This window comes from Ahaetulla prasina, chromosome 1 (assembly GCF_028640845.1).
Source record: "Ahaetulla prasina isolate Xishuangbanna chromosome 1, ASM2864084v1, whole genome shotgun sequence".
NCBI lineage: Eukaryota > Metazoa > Chordata > Lepidosauria > Squamata > Colubridae > Ahaetulla > Ahaetulla prasina.
The window spans coordinates 338,556,206-338,578,354 of record NC_080539.1 but is presented as its reverse complement, the minus strand read 5'-3'; the positions used below and the strand labels follow the sequence as shown (position 1 = coordinate 338,578,354).

The 22,149-nt window shown below is 36.0% G+C and overlaps 2 protein-coding genes across 17 annotated transcripts in view; one reads left to right on the top strand and one right to left on the bottom strand.

Moving 5' to 3' along the window:
* Window positions 1-22,149, bottom strand: part of WDR20 (WD repeat domain 20) — an 81,768-nt gene that overhangs the window by 20,670 nt on the left and 38,949 nt on the right. For 5 of the 7 annotated variants that reach the window (XM_058162730.1, XM_058162732.1, XM_058162733.1 and 2 more), the window contains 2 exons: window positions 22,012-22,146; window positions 13,105-13,161 (listed from right to left, as the gene is read on the bottom strand). In XM_058162730.1, the coding sequence (XP_058018713.1) occupies window positions 13,105-13,161; window positions 22,012-22,146 (192 nt within the window). Of the gene's footprint in view, window positions 1-2,432; window positions 2,742-8,801; window positions 8,822-11,824; window positions 12,021-13,104; window positions 13,162-22,011; window positions 22,147-22,149 lie in introns of those variants that run through there. The other 2 variants (XM_058162735.1, XM_058162736.1) reach the window with 2 other exon arrangements.
* On the top strand, window positions 4-19,443 carry MOK (MOK protein kinase). Of its 10 annotated transcripts, none has more exons than XM_058162742.1 (13): window positions 4-206; window positions 8,944-9,058; window positions 9,590-9,679; window positions 11,649-11,719; window positions 12,746-12,824; window positions 13,133-13,181; window positions 13,662-13,739; window positions 14,798-14,976; window positions 15,919-16,020; window positions 16,979-17,152; window positions 17,417-17,528; window positions 18,140-18,343; window positions 18,429-19,443. In XM_058162742.1, the coding sequence occupies exons 1-13, from the start codon at window positions 200-202 to the stop codon at window positions 18,507-18,509; spliced, it is 1,341 nt and encodes a 446-aa protein (XP_058018725.1). In that variant the 5' UTR covers window positions 4-199; the 3' UTR covers window positions 18,510-19,443. The 10 variants fall into 10 exon arrangements, with proteins under 10 accessions (XP_058018725.1, XP_058018728.1, XP_058018727.1 ...); XM_058162745.1 differs by having other exon boundaries at window positions 4-253; XM_058162747.1 differs by lacking the exon at window positions 4-206 and adding an exon at window positions 344-727.

Genomic DNA, 22,149 nt, shown 5'->3' with positions numbered 1-22,149 from the left:
GGGTGGGGCTAGGTCGTTTTCCCGGGTTGAGGTGGTTGATGCTCTGGGGTTGCCAGGGTGACGGGAATACAACATGGCGCGCTGACAAGTTCTGTCGTGGGGAGGGGGTCTGGCGGTTCAGAGAGGACCCGTGTCCTCGACCCCTCCCCTCCCCACCCCTTGATCTGGCGGGAACCTGCGGGAGAGGCAGGCTCGGAGGATGAACAGTAAGGGAGGAGGCGCAGTGGTGGTTCGCGGCACGTGGTGGAAATAGGTCGGAAACGGCGCTCGGCGAGACGGCTTGGGGAGGGGGGCGTGCGTAGAATTGGTGTTGAGGAAAAGAGGGTGGGGGGAGACGCCGCAACCTTTTCCTTTCTCATAAATTGGGCGTCTAACTCGGAGAGAAAAAGAGGGAAGCAGCCTTTAGCACTTGGCATATTTGGCTGGGTTCGTTTACTGTCCGCAGATTCCACCGGGGGGTCCTGCTGGGATTGAGGCCAACAAGGACCCGCCGTCGAGGCCACGGTTGGGAGTCCGTGGTTGGACAGAAGCGTTACGAACTCGCCCTCTCCTGCCGCTATTGCACCCGGCGGGAGGAGTTTCAGGGAGGCGCTAAGTGTGGCAGTGGCCCCCGTCGGGTCTTGGAATAGTAGCGTGGAACCCCCTGGGCGTTTGGAAAAAGGAGCTCCAGAACCGGGGCTGATCCGCTCCAACCAGTCGGATAGCGGCTTCTATCTGGCTCCCAACAGTAAGAAGGGTGCCGGTGTGTTTTTACTGGTTCTGCATTTTTCTTTCAATTCTTTTACATCATACAGCTCACCTCAAAAGGAAATAGGAGTGTACAGTGTCCTTCAGCCTTTCCCAAACCAAGCTTGAATGGCTACCGTATTACTTTTATTATCTCTGCTCCAACACATTTTGGACAAGATGGTGAACTCGATGAAATGGTCCATGAAAGATCAAGCCACAGTAAATGTGCAGGCTGTATTCCACCCTTCCTGTGTTACTAGCGTAGACATTCGGTTTGTCTTGTTTTTGCAAGCTGCTTCTTTGGGCATAGTTTTCACTGAACTCAGAAATGAAAAGGAAGCACTTGGTTGTTAGACTCCGGTCCTTAAAGCTGAACAAGGAAATCCTTTGAGGGCTGGACTGTACAGAGGGAGCAAGGACTACAGCAGACAGAATGATAATCTTAAAATGGGATGGATGTGGATGTGAGATTTCAGGAGGTGTCTTGGTGGGTTCTGTTTATTAGATGCAAATATCTATTTTAAGGGATTTGTTGTTGTTTTCATTTCTTGTCTCAAAAATGCACCATCAGTTTTCAGTAACTGCAGGCAGGGGCTTTTATTGTTTTTATCCTGCCAATATCTATCTTGTCAAACTATGTATGTATATCAGCTCAAGATGGTCTCCTGTTTTCCTCACAAACATTAAAATGGTTTTGGAGGTCACAGGTTGTCCTTGCTTGCTCTAATAGTTTATTCATATCTGTAAAAACAAGTAGAGGCTAGCAACTTTAAAGGAATCCTATCAGTTAAAGTACATGTTTCTGTATGCTGTGTATAAATTTCAGCAACAGTTTTCAATATCCTATTATAGAATTTGAAATAGCATGACATGGAAAAATCTCTGCTTTAAATCTGTTGGGCAGGTGATTAATGGGCCCTCATACATATACATATACTAATATGAAAATGACCACATGCATCATGCATACAGGTAGATGTTAAGATCAGACATCCAGCCCTTGGTTATCAGTGGAGACCAAGTGGCTAGTTTTAAGTTTCTGGATGTTATCATAAAAGAGGACCTGACCTGGGATGCTCACATTGCAGCACTGATCAAAACGCCCCAGCAGAGATTATACTACTTGAGACTTCTCAGGAAATGAAAATGAAAATGAATGAAAAACTGTGGTGACCTTCTACCACTGCACCATAGAGAGTATTTTAACTTACTGCACCCGTGTATGGTTTGTCAATTGCACAGTGGAAGATAGGACAGTGCTCCAGAGGGCTAACATCATTGCCCAGAGGATCATTGGTTGCCCTCTCCCCTCTTTGGAAGAGCTTTATAGCTTCCACTGCCTTAAGAAAGTTCAAAACATTCTTAAAGATCCAGCTCAACCCGGGCACTCTTTTTTTGAACTATTACCACCTGGCAGACGGTACAGGACAATAAAAACAAGGACAAACAAGGAAAAATATCCCCGAGCAGTAACCATATCGAATAGTGCAATATTAATACAATATCGGGGTTTTCAATTCAATTGTATAGAATGTGAAGGATGTGTGTTTTTGTTTTATTTTTTATGTATAATGTACACTGAAGATGGCATTTAATGTTGTTGTTCGAGGTGCAATCAAAGTAAAGTAAACTAACTAAGCAAATGTTAAGACAGCGATGTAGAAATAAGGGATAGAATAATCTTTTTTAGTCATAACTTATAATCATATATAAATAAAATAATTTATATTTATATAAATAGAATAAAATAAAGGATAAAATTATACACAAATAAATCATTGGCTCCATTGGAATAATCTTCTTATGTAGTGCATTTCCAGCCTGCAATTTGATACATTCAATAAAGATCAACCTTGTTTTAATAATTGGTTCTTGAGCTTCTTCTGTAATAAGCTCCTGATAGTCAGAGATTACTTTCATATTCCCCATTGTCTTTTCTCAAAACTAAATATATCCAATTCCCCCAGTCTCTCACAAAACTAAGTTCCCAGTTCCAATCATAAATCATTTTGCTGAAATAGGAAAAAACAGAAAGTTTATATTACCATAAGAGAGATCGTAGAGGTCGCATAGTATATACAGATAGTGCTGTATATCGCTTGTAAGAATGGTAAATAAACTAGATTCAGTGCCTGGAATGATAGAGGTACATAGGCAAGCTATGAAATTTCATTTTAATGTATGCTGATTAGCGTACATTCAAAGTGACAATAAAATTATTCTAATCTAATCTAAGATCATAGATCCATAGGTACCTCCTTGAAATTTATAGGCTTGCTTCTGACCTCAATTGTAAAAATCAGCATCTTTAATTTCCAAGTTAGGTTGAGAGAGGAAACAAATAAAATTGGAGTAAGCCTTCACCTATGTATGTTTGTTTGTGTATGTACACAAATAAAAACATCTAGTAACTGCCCAAAGCCTGGAAAATATAGAAAGTATGGCTCCATCCACTTCTTTGATAGACAGTAATTCTGGAAAGTTTGTGAATCCTTTCGAATTTTCAATATGTCTGCATAAACATGATCTGAAATAAGATCTGTTCTCACAAATCCTAAAACTAGATAGAAAATCCAGTTAAACAAATGAATCAAAAACATTGAGGAAAAATTGATCCAAAGCTACTTATTTGCACATGGAAGGATTGAGGGCGGAAGAAGAAGGGGACGACGGAGAACGAGGTGGCTGGATGGAGTCACTGAAGCGATGGGCGTGAGTTTAGATGGACTCCAGAGGATGGTGGACAGGAAGGCCTGGAGGAATGTTGTCCATAGGGTCGCGATGGGTCGGACACGACTTCGCAACTAACAACAACAACAAGTATATAAACCTCTAAGATTATCAGTTGATTTGAAGGGGCAATTAGAATCATGGTGTTTCAATCAGTGAGATGATAATTGGGTGCGAATGTGGGAAATCATGCCCCTCTTTAAAGAAAAAGAATTTTTGCTATTCACTGTCAAAGTTTGAAATCAGAATTCAGGTATGCAGAAGTGTGTCATGGCTCAAACAAAGGTAATTTCCGAGGACCTCTGAAAAATGGGTGTTCATACTCACCAGCTGGAAAAGGATATATTTTAAAAGAGTTTGGACTTTACCAATCATTGTTAAATAGATTGTTTAGAATTTCTAATTGTTTAGAAATTCAACACCATTGTTACCTTCCCCAGAAGTGATTGACAAGGCCAAGGTGTATAATCCTCCGCAAGGTCTCAGCCCCAGGAAAACATCTAAGGCTTCTCTTATATTGGTGAATGCCAGCATTCATGAGACCACCATTAAGAAAACATTGACAGCAATACTGAATATGGCAGGATTGCAAAAAGAAAACCACTGCTTCCCAAAATAATATTGCTGCCAAGGTTCAGTTTGCGAAAGACCACATAGCTATTGGAAGAATATTCTCTGGATGGATGAGAGCTTTTGGACTTGAATGAAAACCATATTTGCTAAAAGGCAAATACTACATTTCAGCATAAGACCATCCCATCTGTGAGAGATGGTGACGGCAATATATTTTGGGCTTGCTTTGCTGTCTCTGGACCAGGGCAGCTTGCCATCATTAATGGAACTAATTTTGAATTAGACCAGCAAATTCTACAGGAAAAGGTCAGGGTATCTGTAAACTGAAGCTCAAGAAAAGTACAGATATAGAAAGTCTCTATAATCCTGTTAAAATGCCAGGTTTCTAAAATTTAAAAAAATTGGACCAAGATAAATCACTTAAAAATTCTTTCCACCTTTAATATTGTATAACATGTAAGCTGTACAATTCAGCTGAAAAACAAACTGAATCTTTTTTGGGGGGAAATCACAATAAATTATAATGACATGGTTGCATAAAGATGCACACCTTTAAACTAACACTGTGTTAAAGCACCTTTTGATTTTTATGACAGCATTCAGTCTTTTGGGGTAGGAGCCTATCTGCATGGCAAATCTTGCCTTGGGGATCTTTGCCTACTCTTCCTTGCAAAAGTGCTCCAAATCTGTCAGATTGCGAGGGCATCTCCTGTGCACAGACCTCTTCAGGTCACCCTATGAATTTTCACTTCAGTTGAGATCTGGACTCTGGTTGGGCCATTCCAAAACTTAGATGATCTTCTGGTGAAGCCTTTCGTTGATTTGGAGCAGAGGAAAAATCCCCTCAGTTCTCTCCAGTTCGCCGAAACAGTAGCAATGGTGACGGGAGGCTCTGTCCACCCACTAGGGTGTCATTATGTTCCTTTTTTTACCATCTGTGCATGTGCAGAAGAGGCGTGTGCATAGTACGTGTGCGCTCCTGTGCGCTCCCATTCCTGAATGAGTAGCGAAGGTAAATGGATTTTACCTCTTATTTGGAGGTATCCTTTGAGTCACTGTATTAAAAGGTGAAAATTTCAGCATTTTAGCAGAGGCCTGAAGGTTTTAACAGGGGTATGTAGACTTTCTATGTCCACTGTAGGTCATATAGCAAGACAACCACTCCAAACATATAAAATGGTTGAAGCAAAAGTTTGGAATGGGGAAGAAAAATCGGACTTTGATCCTATAAAAATATGGTGGAAGGGCCTGAAGCAGACATCTCATGCAAGGAAGCCTATCAAGCTCCCCGAGTTGAAGTTGTATAAGGAGGAATGGCCTAAAAACCCTCCAAGCTGTTGTGCAAGACTCATCAACAATTATTATTTCTGCCCCAAGCAGTCACACCTGTTACTGAAAGCAAAGTTTCACATGCTTTTGCCACACACAAATTTATAATTTTGGATCATTTCTTTCAAAAAATAAATGAACAAGTATAATGTTTTTGACTCATTTGTTTAATTGGGTTCCCTTTATCTGATTTTAGGACTCTGTGTGTGTGTGTGTGTGTGTGTGTGTGTGTGTGTGTGTTTATATTTGAGTTCTATGGTTTTACATATCAGGACATAGTAAAAATCATCTAGTCCTTAGCAGTTTTTAAAAGTAAGTAAAACACAACCTCAAATGAACAAGAACACATAACATATACTATGTCATCTTTTTACAAAAAGAAAGCCAAAATTGGGAAGTCATGTGTGGAAACCTACTTTATGATTCAATAGCTTGTAGAACCACCTTTAGCATCAATAACTGGAAGTAATTGTTTCCTGTATGACTGTATCAGTCTCGCATCACTGTGGAGGAATTTTGGCCCGTTCTTATTTACAACATTGCTTCAATTCATTGATGCTTATGGGCACTTGTTTATGCCCAGCTCTCTTGAGATCCTGCCACAGCATTTCAGTTGGGTTGAGGTCGACTTTGACCGGGCCATTGCACCACCATGATTCTTTTCAGCAATTCTGTTGTAGACTCGCTGGTGTGCTTGAGACCATTGTTCTGTAGCATGATCCAGTGTCGACCAAGCTTTAGCTATCGGACAGATGGCCTCACATGTGACTCTAGAATACTTTGGTATACAGAGAACTTCATGGTTGACTCCAGAACTGTGAGCCCAGGTCCTGTAGCTGTAAAACAAGCCCAAACCATCACCCCTTCACCACTGTGCTTGACGGACGGCATAAGATGTTTGTGCTGTTATGCTGTATTTGGTTTTTGTGAAACACGGCACTGTGCATTATGATCAGATATCTCCCGTTTTGGTCTCGTCTGTCCAAAGGACAATGTTCTAGAAATCTTATGATGTGTTCAGATGCAACTTTGGAAACCTAAGCCGTGCTACCATGTTCTTTTTAGAGAGAAGAGGCTTTTTCCTGGAAATCCTTCCAAACAACCATACTTGTTCAGTCTTTTCTAACTGTACCATCATGAATTTTAACATGCTAACTAAAAACTATAGAGTCTGAAATATAATTCTTGACTGTTTTGCAGTTTCTCTGAACATTGCACAGTTTGACCTTTGGGTGAATTTACTGGGGCATTCACTCCTGGGAAGATTGGCAACTGTCTTGAATGTTTCCCACTTGCGAATAATCTTCCTCATTGTAGAATGATGGACTTTAAATTGTTTGGAAATGGCCTTATAGTCTTCCCCAGATTGATGGGCAGCAACAATTGCTTCTCTAAAATCATTGCTGATATTTTTCCTCTTTGCCATTGTGTTAACACACACCTCAATGCTGGAGACTAGTAAAACTCCTAAAACAGAGCTGTCAAAACTCCCAGCCTGCCGGCTGAATGCATCATCTACTGGCCATGCCCCCGGTTTAGTGAAGGGGGAAAAAGTGCTGATACATCACACGATGCCACCGTGAGTTTGACACCCCTGACTTAAAACATTGTTTTTATAGAGGTAGTCACACTTGCTGATGATCAAGTGCTCAAGAGCACTTGATTAGCAGCACCTGTCTGCTACTTAGCCTCTTCATACCTGTGGAAGTAGTCCTCAAGTTGCGATCACAACTGAGCCTAAAATTTATGTTGCTAAGTGAAACATTTTTTAAGTGAGTTTGTCACATTTTACGACTTTTCTTGCCACATTTGTTAAGTGAAACACTGCAGTTGTGAAATTAGCAACACTGTTGTCAAGTGAATCTAGTTTCCCCATTGACTTTGCTTGTCAGATCACAAAAGGTGATCACATGCCCTCGGGACACTGCAACTATCATAAATGTGAATCAGTTGTCAAGCATCCAAATGTAAAATCACGTGACCATGGGGATTCTGCAACAGTCCTAAGTGTGAAAAATGGTCATAAGTCACTTTTTTCAGTGCTGTTGTAACTTTGAATGGTCCCTAAGTGAACTGTTGTAAGTTGAGGACTACCTGTAATTAGTTTTTCACATATAGCTTTTCTATTTTGGCTGTAAAATGAATGACATGATGTAATATGTCATGTGCTGTTGTTCATCTGAGGTTTTATTTACCTACTTCGAAGAACTGTTAAGGACCAGATGATTTTTACTATGTCCTGATACATAAAACCATACAACTCAAAGAGGGTGTATTTTCTTTTTCACATGACCGTACATATGAGTACCGACTGTGTAACACAGTCTTTTTATTTTTCTTCCTTTTCATTTAAACTCTTCATATAGGAAAAAATTGTATCAATAAAACAAATTCCTTTCCATTATATAATAGCTGACTTTATCATAGACAAAAATTGTGGTTGAATAAAAATGAGGAATTCAAATCATAAACACAGGATGTTTTACATAAAGTAAGTTGCGGTTCGACTAGAAAACTTCCAAGGTTGCTTCCAACCCTTTGACTATATGATACTATAAACAAACAAACTATATGATACTATAAACTATAAATGGAAGTTTCCTTCACTGTTGAATATGATACTTTTTAAAAACATGAAACATGACTATAGTTAGGGGAAAGTCTTATTAAATATGATGAGTTACTAGTACAATTATATTGGAAATGCTTCTCTTTACAGCTAGATGCAGTTTGAAGAAATTAATTCTCACAGAAGTTAGGCAATGGAGAATTATAGGAAGTGCTGTAGCAGTGATATGTATGGGAGAAGACTAAACCAAATTTTAGAGCAGAAAGGTATATACAAAAAATAGTCAGAATTGGGTGAGTTTTCAGATGTATAACTCAGCAGAAAAGTTTTAAAAAATGAACGAGTGAGGATCAATTTATCTGGACAAATATTTTTTGTGGGCCTATAACACATAGATTAGTTTGATTCATAAGTTATTCTTGTTCATATAGAATAACATTAGAATTAAGCTCTTCAAATTTACATGCTCGAACATTATTACATGATTATTGATAATGCCCTAAGATATGGCAAATTGTATGGAAGTATACAAACAGTCCATTTAATGATGGTACTGATATTATTTAAGCACAATAACAGAATATATATATATATACATATATATATATGTGTGTGTGTGTGTGTGTGTATGGAAGAAACAGCTGCGATCACACATTGCTCCTAGAAACACGAAGCTGTAAACCAGCCTGAAGATGACGAATGAGACTTCATCGAAACGTTGCCAAGACACTTCCAATTTTACGTAGGAGAAAACCCGAGTAACCAAAGACCTACACATACACACACACACACGCACACATATATATGCACTTTCCCAGTGCAGAGATATGAACATTAATTCAAACAACTACAGTGACAATATGGGAATTACCTGGAAGACATACAGTATATCTGGGGAGAAAACAAGTGTGCTGTTACAATAAGTAAATTACAATTATGAACATGTTTGGTAAAGCAGAATTTAAATGTATAAATTTACCTTCTGGTTTATTGTTCCAATATAATCTTTTTAGAATACAAAACAATTGGTAAAATTGGAGAGGGGACATTTTCTGATGTTCTGAAGGTACAGAGTTTAAACAATGGACGTTGCTATGCTTGTAAACAAATGAAACAGCATTTTGAAAGGTAAAGTCTGATTCTTTTCCATTTTAATTTCTTGTTTAGCTTTAGTATATAAATGTTTTGTTTAAATCTCCATTGTCAAAAGTTGGTTTTAAAACAAATATTTTTTGTAAATGCGTATATAAAAACTAGCTGCCTTTGGAGATCAAGATTGTTTTTCCTAACATGTCTTATTGGCCTTAAATAAGGTGTGCTCAAACTAGTAATTCTTGATCCTAGCATACCCTACAGTGTAGAGTAAATACAGCATTGCGCAGATTTGAGATTTCCTTCTCAAGAGCTCATAATCATTGAAAGACAGGGAAGCGTTTACCGTTTTCTATGCCACCAAATAAGAAAACATGGCACTTTGCAAGTAGTATCTCATACAATACTTATAACAGAATAGAGCCATGAAATGTCACACCGCACCCAGGCAAGCTGGCAACGTGCTACAAAAGACTATTACAGCCTATGCTTTGTGTGATTCAGGAAAATATATGCAATAATGTGTAAAAGATAGTTGTTTATTTTTCATCTAATCTTTTCTACCAGCATTGATCAAGTGAATAACCTGAGAGAAATTCAAGCATTAAGGCGATTGAATCCACATCCAAATATCCTTACATTGCATGAAGTGATTTTGTAAGTGATGCATGCTTTTGTTGATTCATATTCTGTACCATTCATATTGATCACCAGATATTTTATAGAGATGTACAATTATTTATCAAACAAATCTCATTCTGATTAAAATTATTTTGAGAGAGGAACTTTTCACTGTAGAATGATCAGATTTTGTCATTTCTTGCACTTTTTCTCAAGATGACAGCAAATAGGGAGTAGGTTATGTGGACTACTTAATCTTGGAACTTAATATGAGTTGACTAATATATCTTTCTGTAGTCATTGAACCATTTTTCTGTTCTATTGACAGTATGTAACATAGGCTCTCAGGATTGATCTGGCAATCTATAAAGATTTTAAAAATCATATTAGTTTTATTCTATGTTCATAATTGGCCTCTAACAATACTAATGGTGTCAAGGCAGAAACACAAGAAAAATGCAATTAGAGGCTCAAGAATTGAATTGTTTAAGGGGCAAGGTGTAAAATCCAATCTCATTGCCGTAGGTGCTGATTTGAGATTTTGCAGTGAAGATATGTGTCATTAGATTCTGTTCATTGTGTCATATGAAAAATCATATCTAGTCACCTACCTAATGGAGATGATCAGTTGACAATAAGGAATATTTTGAACATGCTAATGTATTTTGTTACCATGAAAGAAAAATCTCACAATCCTCAAAAATCTTCACTACACATTTTTGCCAGACAACTGTTCTATTTAACCATTTCTGAAAAGAAATAATATCATATATTTTTATTTTAAAAAAGATAAATTTTTGAAGGCACATAATAAATATCAAGGTTCAGTGGCTTCTGTGGTACCAAAAGATGGGGGAAGAACAACAATATGAACATTGAAAGAAACCCTTGGCCCTTTTGTATATATGTCATATTGCTGCATGCATATTCAAAAAGAGCAGATCTTGTGGAACAATACCGCTTCCATCATTTTGATAAAAGCAGCAGATTCTTGCAGATGTCTATATCCAGTTCTCAGGGAGAAAGTCTTTCATAGGGCAAGGCAATTTCCTCTTCTATTGCAGAAAGTTGTACTTCAGTAACAGCGTGTAGAATTGTATCAAGTTTAATTTTGACTTGTCCAGTTACAGTTATTTGTCAAGTTCCAGGGTTCAGAGAGATCCCCACCTGTGACCACAGAATTGGTCAAGATGGGTTGGCATATTTATGTGTTCTGTTGCTTAATTAAAATCTAATTAATTGATTGTGGCAGGCAAAAAAATGTTAACATCAAAAGCATTTCTTTTTTGGTTTTTAAATAATGTTGGTTCTAATTAAATAAAATTTGCAACTACAGCATGGATTTACTTTTGATTATCTTGTACATAAGGGTGAGCAATTTGTAAGTCACATGAGATTATCAAAGGTTTGTCCTCTGCTATAAGTTCTTCCTCTTCTTTTTCTACCCCCACTATTACTATCATGCTGATAAAGAGGGATGATTTTCCTCCTCACAATTGTCATTCAGTAATCCACTTATTAGACATTTTTTTATTATTATTGAGAAACTGATTCAGCAGTGTAGCAAAGGTGCATGAGTATGAATCTCCTGGAAACCCTTGTTTCCTAGAACATTTGATTTCTGATTTTCTGTAAAAAAACATGCTGAGGAAGTTGGTAAACAATTTTGATGAGGAAGATGATTTTTAAAGAGAATCATCCTCATAAGCCATCTCAGATATCTTTTTCAGAAAAGAATCATGAGATGGCGAAATGAACTTGATTTTCCTTCTTCAGCAATTTTGAGTCAATATGCATCATGATAAAAAGCTTGCTCATCTCTAGAGTGGCATATAACTGCTCTATTTAACATACAGTGTTTTTTTTGTGCATGTAAAAGCTAATGAAAAATACAGAAAATAATAGAACCACTTTTTAAAAATTGAAAAATCTGTCCCATTCTTTAAGTACTTATGCAACTTATTCTTTTTTCTTTCATACAATTCCATTAAAACCCACTTTTTAGTGACAAGAAAGCTGGTGCTGTTGCATTAATATGTGAACTTATGGACATGAATATTTATGAATTGATCAAAGGTATGTAGCATATACAAAATCTGGAAAATGTCTCAAGCGATTTTTTTCACAAGTGAGACAGATGCATGTTTAGTTTAACCAAACATTAAGTAAGACTCTGTTGCATGTCGAAAAAATATGTCTTTTACTTGCAGTTATGGAAAAACCTTCAGATTAGCGTGGATGTACATAGAATCTTTTTTCTGGTGGCAGTTGATCTCCTTCAGGATAAGTTAAGGCAGAGAGAGGTTTTGGAATATAGGGAAAGTATCTCCATAATTACATATATTGAAAGAGAATGCTATCCTAAAGAGGGGCCAGTCTGCAAGAAAATTTAAGAAGGAGAACATAGTTCATTAATCACTGCATGCATTTGCTAAATTAAGAATTGTTAAATCTATGCCCCACCCTTACCATCAATCAAAGGTAAGGCAGCATGGATAGTCAGTCAAAGATGACAATAGCGTGTCAACAACTGGGAAATTACTACTTTGTGACACAAAATTGCTATCTCTGTATAACAGCTGTATATAAAATGAGGGTTTATTCTGCTTCCAAATACTCATGATTCAAAATGAATAACTGCATGAAATATGAAAGCTTGAGTCCTGTTCTAAATTTTTCACATTACAATAGAAAACCATTGCAACGGATATATGACTAGTAGAATATAGTCTAAAAGGCATGCTAGCCCACTGTGTTTCATATCAGTTGCTATTCGCAAATACTTTTTAAAGATAGCCTTTAGAGGACACACTGTAGGAATCTAACTTTAACAGTGATTTAGATATGAGTTTAGTAAGTAGCGAGTTCTGTCTTTTTAGAAAAACATACCAATGGTGCACCCCCAAAGATGAATAAGGTGCTCTGACAGAGCAGCTTTGAATATCCTGGCTAAGTTAGGGGACATGGTTTTAGGTCATAGGTAAGCTATTTCATAACTAGATTTAAAAATCAGTTAATTAGCCAAAATCATTGCAAGCTGTTTTTATATTCAAGTGGTCATTATTTAAAAAAAAAATACTAAATTTGATTTCCAAATTCCAGGAAGGAAAAAACCATTGCCTGAAAAGAAAATAACGAATTATATGTACCAGTTATGCAAATCTCTTGATCATATACACAGGTAGGAAAGCTTTTTTACTTATTTGCTTAGAAAATTACAGTTTGGATATTTAAATGGGCTGGAATCTGTAGATTTTCATTCATGTATCTAACATATATAAAGATGCCATGGGCTCTGACTAGTTTTTCTTTTCTAGTTGTCATTTCTTCTCTGGAATATCTTTAGAACTTTATGGATAATTTTTTGGGGAACAATTTATATTGAAACTAAGGAGTAAGCTCAAGTACTCCCAAGGGATGTGTAGCTTTCTGCACTACAGCCTTAATATAAAAATACTTACCTTTCCTTTGATTTTTATCTTGATGCAGAAATGGAATATTTCACAGAGATGTGAAACCTGAAAACATATTAATAAAGGTAGGTTGTCTTTGATAATTTTAACAAGAGCAATATGAATGTACCAAAATTCTTATGTTTCAAAATGTTTGTTCTATGACTGGTATTTGAATATGCATCCTATGTCTATAGGAAAAAGTGCATTTTAACTTTCTGATAATTAACTGTCAAATAATTGCTTTAGATTTAATATTGTCTTGCTTTTTAGCATCATTTTTTATTACTCATGGAAAAATATGTTTTTAGACAAGTCAGTCATTTTTGAAACAAACTGTAAAAAAATCAAATTTGATTTTTCTTGAGTAACTTGTGCTAGAAATTCTCTGAAGAATTAATGTTCAAAGGTTTGATGGTAATTGAGACCAGAATTTCCATCGCTAAATGCTACAGTTATGAAACATGCCACAATGAGTGCATCATTTAGCAACAGCACCCTAGCATTCCCTTTGGCTATCATTAAATGAGGATTTCATGTGACCATGACTTGCAACTTCCTGCCAGTTTCCACAGGCAAAGTCAATAAGGAAACAGACTGAAAATTGCAAGTTCCAGGCAGCTTGCAAGGAGGCTGGAGGGCAGGTGAGTAATATGGATTGAGAGGAGGGTTGCCGTGATGAGTGCATTTGAGCTAGGAAGAGGTTGCTGCTGTGCCAGAGTAACGCATGCAGGCTAATGCAGCATGCATGTGGTGCAGCCGTGTGCATGGATATAATCACATGGCCATGTGTTGCTGGAATTTTGAGGACCAGTCATAAGTACCATTTGTTCAGTCATTGCAACTTCAAATGGTTGCTGAACAAATGGTCTTTAACAAAGAACTACCTGTATGTATGCACACCAGAAAAACTAGACACAAGAATAGTTTCTTCCCGAAGGCCATCACTCTGCTAAACAAATAATTCCCTCAACACTGTCAAACTGTCAACTAAATCTGCACTACTATTAATCTTCTCATCATTCCCATCACCCATCTCCTTCCACTTATGACTGTATGACTGTAACTTTGTTGCTTGTATCCTTACGATTTATACTGATATTGTTTCCTGATTGCTTATTTGTACCCTATGACTATCATTAAGTGTTTTACCTTATGATTCTTGACCAACGTATCTTTTCTTTTATGTACACTGGGAGCATATGCACCAAGACAAATTCCTTGTGTGTCCAATCACACTTGGCCAATAAAAAATTCTATTCTATTATGGAGATTCTCAGTCATCCAGATTATGGTTGTTCCAAAGGTGCTTTTCCAAAAGGCAATTGGACTTTCTTGGGTTTTTTTTTTTCTTTAAAAATGTTTCCCTTCTCATGCAGAACTGAAGAAACTCCTTTGATGAGAAGTGAAACATTTTCAAAGAAAAAATAAGAAAGTCCAGTTGCCTTTTGGAAAAGCATCTTTGGGACTACCTATGTTATTTTCACAATTATTTCAAAGGCTGCTTTGTGGCCAAGGATTCAAAAATCAATTACGGCCAATTTAGACCATTAAAAAAAATTAGTCTTTTCTGTTCAAAAATAAAACAACTGAGGTGGATAAATATTCCTTAATTTCATCTTGAACTTTATTACTAGTTCATTATTTGTAAATATCATTTTAATGCCTGATCATTTGAGATGCACAAATTGTCTTATTGTAGCAAGATCTTCTCAAGCTTGGAGATTTTGGATCCTGTAGGAGCATACATTCTAAGCAGCCGTATACAGAATATATCTCTACCCGCTGGTATAGGGCACCTGAATGTCTTCTTACAGATGGTTACTACAGTTATAAAATGGATATCTGGAGTGCTGGCTGTGTGTTTTATGAAATTGCAAGGTAGGTTATTTATCAGAAGGAAAGTGGCTACCTTAAAAAGGATAAAGAAACTCTTCTGAGAAGTATAGGCCTGTGCAGATATGTAATAGGTTGTGTTATGGAAAAAAACAAATATAACACTGGGGAAGATTTGAGGTTCAACAGTGAAACACACATGGAGAAAATTCCAGTTCAAATATCTTCATTTCTATTCGATGAATTGCATAATGGCACAGGGAAAGTCATTTAACACTTTGAAGGTAGATTTAAATCTATTTCAATAAGAAAGATTTGGGTATTTGTCACTGTTCGTTAATTACTATGTTCTTATCTGATGTAGAACTTCATTGTTTTAACTGAGGGATTTGTGATTCTGCTTAATATAAAAGTCTTGCTGTATATCTGAATTTAGTCAATGGTTAGAAAAATGAACATCAGCAGCTTAATGAATAAAAGAAAAATAATTTGAAGTTTAACTGAGAGTCCTAATGTAATATCCAGGCTTCAAGAGTGGCTATGTTATCTAGCTGCAGACAATAGTAAACATGTCTCTAAGTAGGACCCTTGAGGCAAAGCCAAGCCATGTGCATATTATATTGAATTTTGGGGATTATAGGCGTTAACAACAAATTCTTCATTTCTAGCTGATTAAATATTTATGTTCTTAGATAGCAACAGGCTGAATTGTACAGATAACATTTTTCGATAACACTTGTCTCTTTTGATGCTTTTCCCCTTTTTATTTTGAAAGATGTTATATAATACACAGGTGAGAAATGGGATTAATGACAGTATTTTTGATTTTTAAAATACTATATAAATACTACTAAAATGCTATAATGTTATTATTTAGTAACAATAATATTATTTCGTGCCGAGGATGAACAGCTTTCTCATAATAAAAACATAAGCTTGTCACAGAGGTTGGGATTTATCACATTATCAATTCTTTATTGTTCCCAGTTTCCACCCGCTTTTTCCTGGATCGAATGAATTGGACCAAATATCAAAAATCCACGATATCATAGGTACCCCACCTAAGAAGATTCTTCATAAGTTCAAACAGTAAGTGAAGTTTCCCTTGATATTCATTATTGCATTTTATTTAAGTAAAATTGCCTAAAATTACATTAGAAGAGTGTGTTTATTACCTTACAGCTGACCATAGTTGAATCTTACAAAGCATATAGCCAGGGTCTATTTCTCAGAATTCAGAACCACAGTCACAACCATGTTATTTTCATGTCCTCTTTTCATAATTAGTTATTAAGATTGTTTTATATTACTGTTCCCTTGATGCACTTTTTGAGGTGTCAAAGAATTTGAAGTCTGTAGGAATCCCCCTTTGCTATAATTTACTGTAACTTCTTCTGTGTGTCTTTGGTGTTCAGTAAACATTCAATCAAATAGAGCTTGAATTCTGTTAATTTTCTGAGACAAGCATAAATAATTTTCTTAGCAAAATGGTGCAAGAGATTTCTCAGTCCTGCCTGCAGACCTGGTATTTCTTATTGGTGGTCTACCCAAGTATTGATCAACTCTGTTCAGTTTTTCAAAATAGTCTAAGATTATAAATGCTGTCACTTAGTTGGGCTGCTGCTATATAGACTTAACTAGCTTTACTGAATAACTTTTTAAGGGATGTTTATTATTAAATGCTCCTTTTATTCCAGTTCAATAGTTTTCACCTGGATAAACTGGAAGTCAAAATTTAAAATTACTTTTGACTTCCCATGTTCAAGTGAGGGTAGTATCAATTGCATTTAAAGAATGCAGTTGTGATGGTATGACACCATAATACAAGTCTGCTCAATCATATTTGTGTTCTAAATTTGAGAAGCATTAAATTGTAATCATTTCCAGATATAGTCATACACATGTAATTTGCCTTATATGGCTGACTACAGAGACAAAGAATGCTTTGAAACTGAAACTTCTATTTTAATTTCTTTTATATTCTTTCAATAACAATAAAGCTGACTCTGTTGACAGGAATGCTTTTTCTTTCATTGGATTTATGCAGGTCAAGAGTGATGAGTTTTGACTTCCCCATCAGAAAAGGAAAAGGAATCTCTCCATTTATCCCCAACCTGTCCAATAAGAGCCTGACACTTATGTATGCAATGATACAGTATGATCCCGATGAGCGAATCTGTGCTCATGAAGCACTGCAACATCCTTATTTCAGAGAATTAAGGTAAGGGAATGTGAAATGATTTTGAATCAATATTAAATTTAAAATGTATCTAGCCAGCTAAGTTTTAAAATAATTAAGCTTGATAATTCTTAATCAATTAAGCTAATAATTTTAGCTAATACTTAGGTTTGAGTATTTAGCATTTGCATTTCAAGTCATTGTTTAATATGTCTAAAGGAGGGAAATGAGTGGTTTGATTGTCTAATTGATGGGAAAGTATTTCAAAGGTCATAAACGGGATTTTATCTGATTTATTCTAAACAGGTTGGCAGAGAAACAAGCTTTAACCATACACCGAAAAATGAGATTAGTAGAAAATCCATTAGAAAGGGATTCTCTTGGCTTGCGGCGTGTGTCAAAGGAGGATCAAAGGCAGGTAATCTTTAAATCAAAGACTGAGTAATAAACCTATTCAATTACTGCCATTTTTGTTTACACGCTTATAGAACAGTTCTATGTCAATTTTGTGCTTTAATTAATCATAAATTTTTATGCCAATAGAAGAATAAGAAAGGAAGGAAATTGTGTCATTTTAAGGCTTAGATATCTTCTAAGGATAGATTCCAAGAAGACATCTTCTAAGGCTCAATTTTAGAAATAAACCATCAAAGCCTAAGCCAGTTTTCCAAACAAGTATCAACTTTTAACATCTACATCTTTGAAAGTCTGAAAATATTGGAATGTAACCCTTGACTACTCTTTTAAAAATATATAGAATGTAATTGCTACCATTTAATCCTCTTCCCCTTTATTAAACTAACTATATAAAGGCTTCCACTGATACCATGCTTCTATATGATGAGATCATTCCAAAGGCAAGCTGCAATCTTCCCTAAGAAACGTTTGGGTAGAACTTTACATATATTTGGGACTAACTGCACAGGTGGCAATATCTAAACCATCCTAAAGCATATGTGAGGTGATCAAACACATTTAGCCTACATAACATTATTTTTAAAAATTGAACTTGTATTTTTATTTTAAAAGAACTTTTTTAGGCAAACCCAGGAGAATCCACTGGGACATCATGGACTTCCCAATGCAGTTGAGTTGCCAAAACTGACAGTTCCTGCTGTAACCAACCTGACTTCTTACCCTAATCCTTCATTTCAGTCAGTTTTTACCCTCCCAGCATACAACAGACAAGTCCAGGTTTTGCAGCCTATAACATATTTTGGGACACATCGCAAGGTAATTTTGCCTTGCTTATTAGATTACATGCTATTTTGTACAAATAGATTATAGCCCATTTTAATTTCTATTGTCTCATCAACAGTCTGAAAAACAGAAGGAATTTAAATCTCCTATGAAACAGTACCACCTGCCTGCTCTGGAAAGACGAGGTGGAAGATTTTGATGGATCAAAACACTCATGAGCTGTCTGGATTTTTTGAAACAGTACACAAATGGCAATAGTGCCTTATCACCTCAAATGCTGCAGCAAGAAGCTACAATAATCATTCTTCAGGACTTACCCTTTTTTTTTTACAAGCCAACAATGTAACCACCATTTTTATAGCTCAGAATGCACTTTGATTTTTTTAAAGGAGTTCCTATTTTTTTTAAGTTTTCTTCTATGGTGATCATATATTTAACGGTGTTGCGCTGGCAGGAGTGAATTGTTCCAACTTTTATACTAAATGCTACATTGTGTTTATATACATATACATACACATATACATACATACGTGTGTGTGTGTGTGTGTGTGTGTGTGTGAATTTCTGGGGAAGGGGTTGTACATGTGACCATAGGGATAATCAGAGCCAATTTTCTTTATCATTTAGAAACATCAAAATTTAAATATAACCTAGTATAAAAATTTGTGTTCTCAAATAAATAATATAAATTAGCAGGTCTTTGTATGGATGGTGGATGAAAAAGATCAGTTATTACTCAATATTCCCTTGTATGGAACACTATAAGTAAGCTTTTGGTAGATGTATATTGTCACACTGGCATAGTTCAATGTAGAATGTTACACATTTGTTTTGAAAAGGCCATGATGTTTGAAACTCTTGTGCTGGAGGAAATAATCCTGTCTAAAGGGCATTTAAGTTAGCTTTTATAGTGGTATCAGTAAAATACATTTATTAAAGGACTAAGAAGATTTTTATAGATTATGAGATCAAGTACCATGTCCTCTCACAAAGAACTGTCAAATACCATTACTCTGTAACAAGAAAAAAAAAACGATGTACTGCACTAGAGTAAAAAATATTGATACTGTATAACAGTTGCACCTTAAATAACAGCCAAATAGCAATGCTTCAATAAAGTGGCAAAAAGATAACCAAGACTGGACTGTATCTTTGAGGAGGGAAACCACAATGGTAAAGTTTGCTGAAAAGTCACAAAAAGAATACCAATGCAATATAATACATAAAACAAGTCCTAAAACTGCTGTATTTTTCTTCCTATATGAAGGCAATCATTTGCTTCAGGATTCAATAGTCATTAGTTGGTTGAATGTAATCTTGCCATTATTTATATATCTGTACAAACCAAACTATAGAAGAATTGAGATTTATTTTGAAGAATTTTCATATTATTTCATAGAATTATTCAAGTTTTTAGGATAAGGTTTTCTTTTGGGAAGGATAGGAACTTAATTTAAAATGTATAATTTGAAGAGCATTATTTTTTGCATCTGCATTTTTGTAACTGGATGAATATTGTATCTAGTTTTAGTTGCCATGATATAAAATGATGTTGAGACTCTGAAAAGAATGCAAAGAAGAGCAATAAAGATGTTGAGGGGACTGGGGGCTAAACCATATGAAGAACAGTTGCAGGAATTGAGTATGTCTAATTTAATGAAAAAAAGGACTAGGAGTGACTAGCAGTGTTCCAATATTTAAGGGGCTTCCACAAAGTACCTGAAGGCAGGACAAAGAAGCAATAGATGGAAACTAATCAAGGAAAGAAGCAACTTAGAACTAAGGAGAAATTTCCTGACAGAACAATTAATCAGTGGAACCACTTGCCTTCAGACGTTTTTGTTGCTTCATCACTGGAGGTTTTTAAGAAGAGATTGGACAACCATTTGTCTGAAATGGTATAGGGTTTTCTGCTTGAGCAGGGGGTTGGACAAGATCACCAAGGTCCCTTCCAACTCTTATTATTCATTCCCCCTCCCAAAATACTCTCCAGCAGGAAATTCTGAATAAAATTCTCAAATATAATCTGGATCTCAACCTATAAATATTAAAGCACCAGTTCCCAACCTTTCCAGCATGGCAAACTGATAGGTGGGGAAGAGGGGATGATTCTGGGCCAGCGGCAGTTATGCATGTGTGCCCGCCACTTACACAAATGGAGCTTTTTGTGTGTACGCACGTGTGTGAACACCCACCGCTCAAGCAGGTGGAGCTTTGCACACACACTTGCCCAGTGTTTGCAATGCCTGTTCCGAACAAGCCGTGGTACTATGCTAAACAAGGATGGAAAAATATCCTTTAAGAAAGTTTATGTTAATAATGCATAAGCATTATTTCATATAGTTACTGGCTTTAGTCATATCCAGCACATTAAAAGTTTATTCTAGGATCTTGTAATTTAAAACAAGGCACCTACAGTATTGAATAAAGTGCATTGTGATTTGATTAAAAAGTTGAAATACTATAGACACTCTAGTCAATTTACAAACTTCTAAAATAATGATTCAGATACAGTATGTATTAAGCAGCTACTTTGCTTTTAGATGTCTGAAACTCTCTTCAAATAGCCAAAAACATGGAGATGTTTACTCTTAAGAATACTCAAGTAGGGAGTGCTCAAGAATAGATTTTGGCTGTTGACAGTCATGTGTAATCTCCCACAGGTGATGACGAAATTTGTTTAATACCCCAAAGAGGCAATACCAGGCTAAATACACCCAATATGAAGAAGTCTGATTTGATAGAATAATATACTTTATGATTTCATCCCTTAAACAATAATAAAAACCCTTGTACATTATATTCTCACATTATTCTCTACATATATGCATAATCAGAAGCACATTGTATTTCATTGGAAACTAAGCCTGAGATTCATCTCCCATCAACATGTTGAGAACAAATTACTTGACAATTTTGGAAACAAAAGGGGAAAATTCAGAACATATATTGCTTTTAGGTATGCTTAGATATTTGACAATAAGGCAACCTCTGTTCGTATGTTGAATTAAAAACTTGTAATACAGTACAATGTAAGTGCTTTTGAATTGCAGGAGATCAAACACTAAAAATAGTTAAAATATTAGAATGTTGGTCAATTTCAGCTTTGGAGTTTTTTAAAAAAAAGCTTATAGCTTTTATAACTGCAAAGGTAAGCAGAAGGATGGCTGCATGTAACTTCCTAATCAAGAAATGGTAACCCAAAGACCTGCACAACTGCTTGAGGGTGTCATGTATAGTGAGAAGACACAAATGTTCCTGTTCAGCTTTTTAATGCTTTAGCATAGCACTATTTTATTTTAACAAGTAATTTTGTACTTGTTTTCCGAAAGTGAGGACTTTTTCAGAATGAGGCAAAGGTAAGCACAGGCAAAGGACTTCCGCTCTCTCCATACACAAAAATTTTCAAAGGGATTACTTGACACAGGTTTAGACTAAAAAAAAATGGATTCTCTGCACTTTGTGTTCCTTAAATCTCTGGATTATTAACTGTTTTTAAAGCCTGTTTTTTTTCCTGCTTTCTAGTTCTACAGCATTTTTACTACAGAATTGAGATTATTATTATTATTATTATTATTATTATTATTATTATTATTATTATTATTATTATTATTATTATTATTATTATTATTATTTCTAAAGAAGATGGTTTGTTTGAACCACTTAGTGTTTCTTGCTTCTAAGAGTATAATTATACATACCGATTTCCAGAGTTGGCTCACAGCGGCAGAAAGGGAAGAAGCAATTCTGTGATGACTGCCCTCCCCCAAATACATTTTTGCAGAGACAGACTCAGCAAAAGCAGCCCCTTCTGCCTCCACAGGATGAAATGCCTTCTG

Coding starts and splice junctions, on each gene's coding strand:
- MOK (XM_058162741.1), top strand. CDS start 8,124: ATGGAGAATTATAGGAAGTGCTGTAGCAGTGATATGTATGGGAGAAGA. Junction 9,059..9,589: donor ATGAAACAGCATTTTGAAAG/GTAAAGTCTGAT, acceptor CTTTTCTACCAG/CATTGATCAAGTGAATAACC. Junction 18,344..18,428: donor ATTTTGGGACACATCGCAAG/GTAATTTTGCCT, acceptor TCTCATCAACAG/TCTGAAAAACAGAAGGAATT.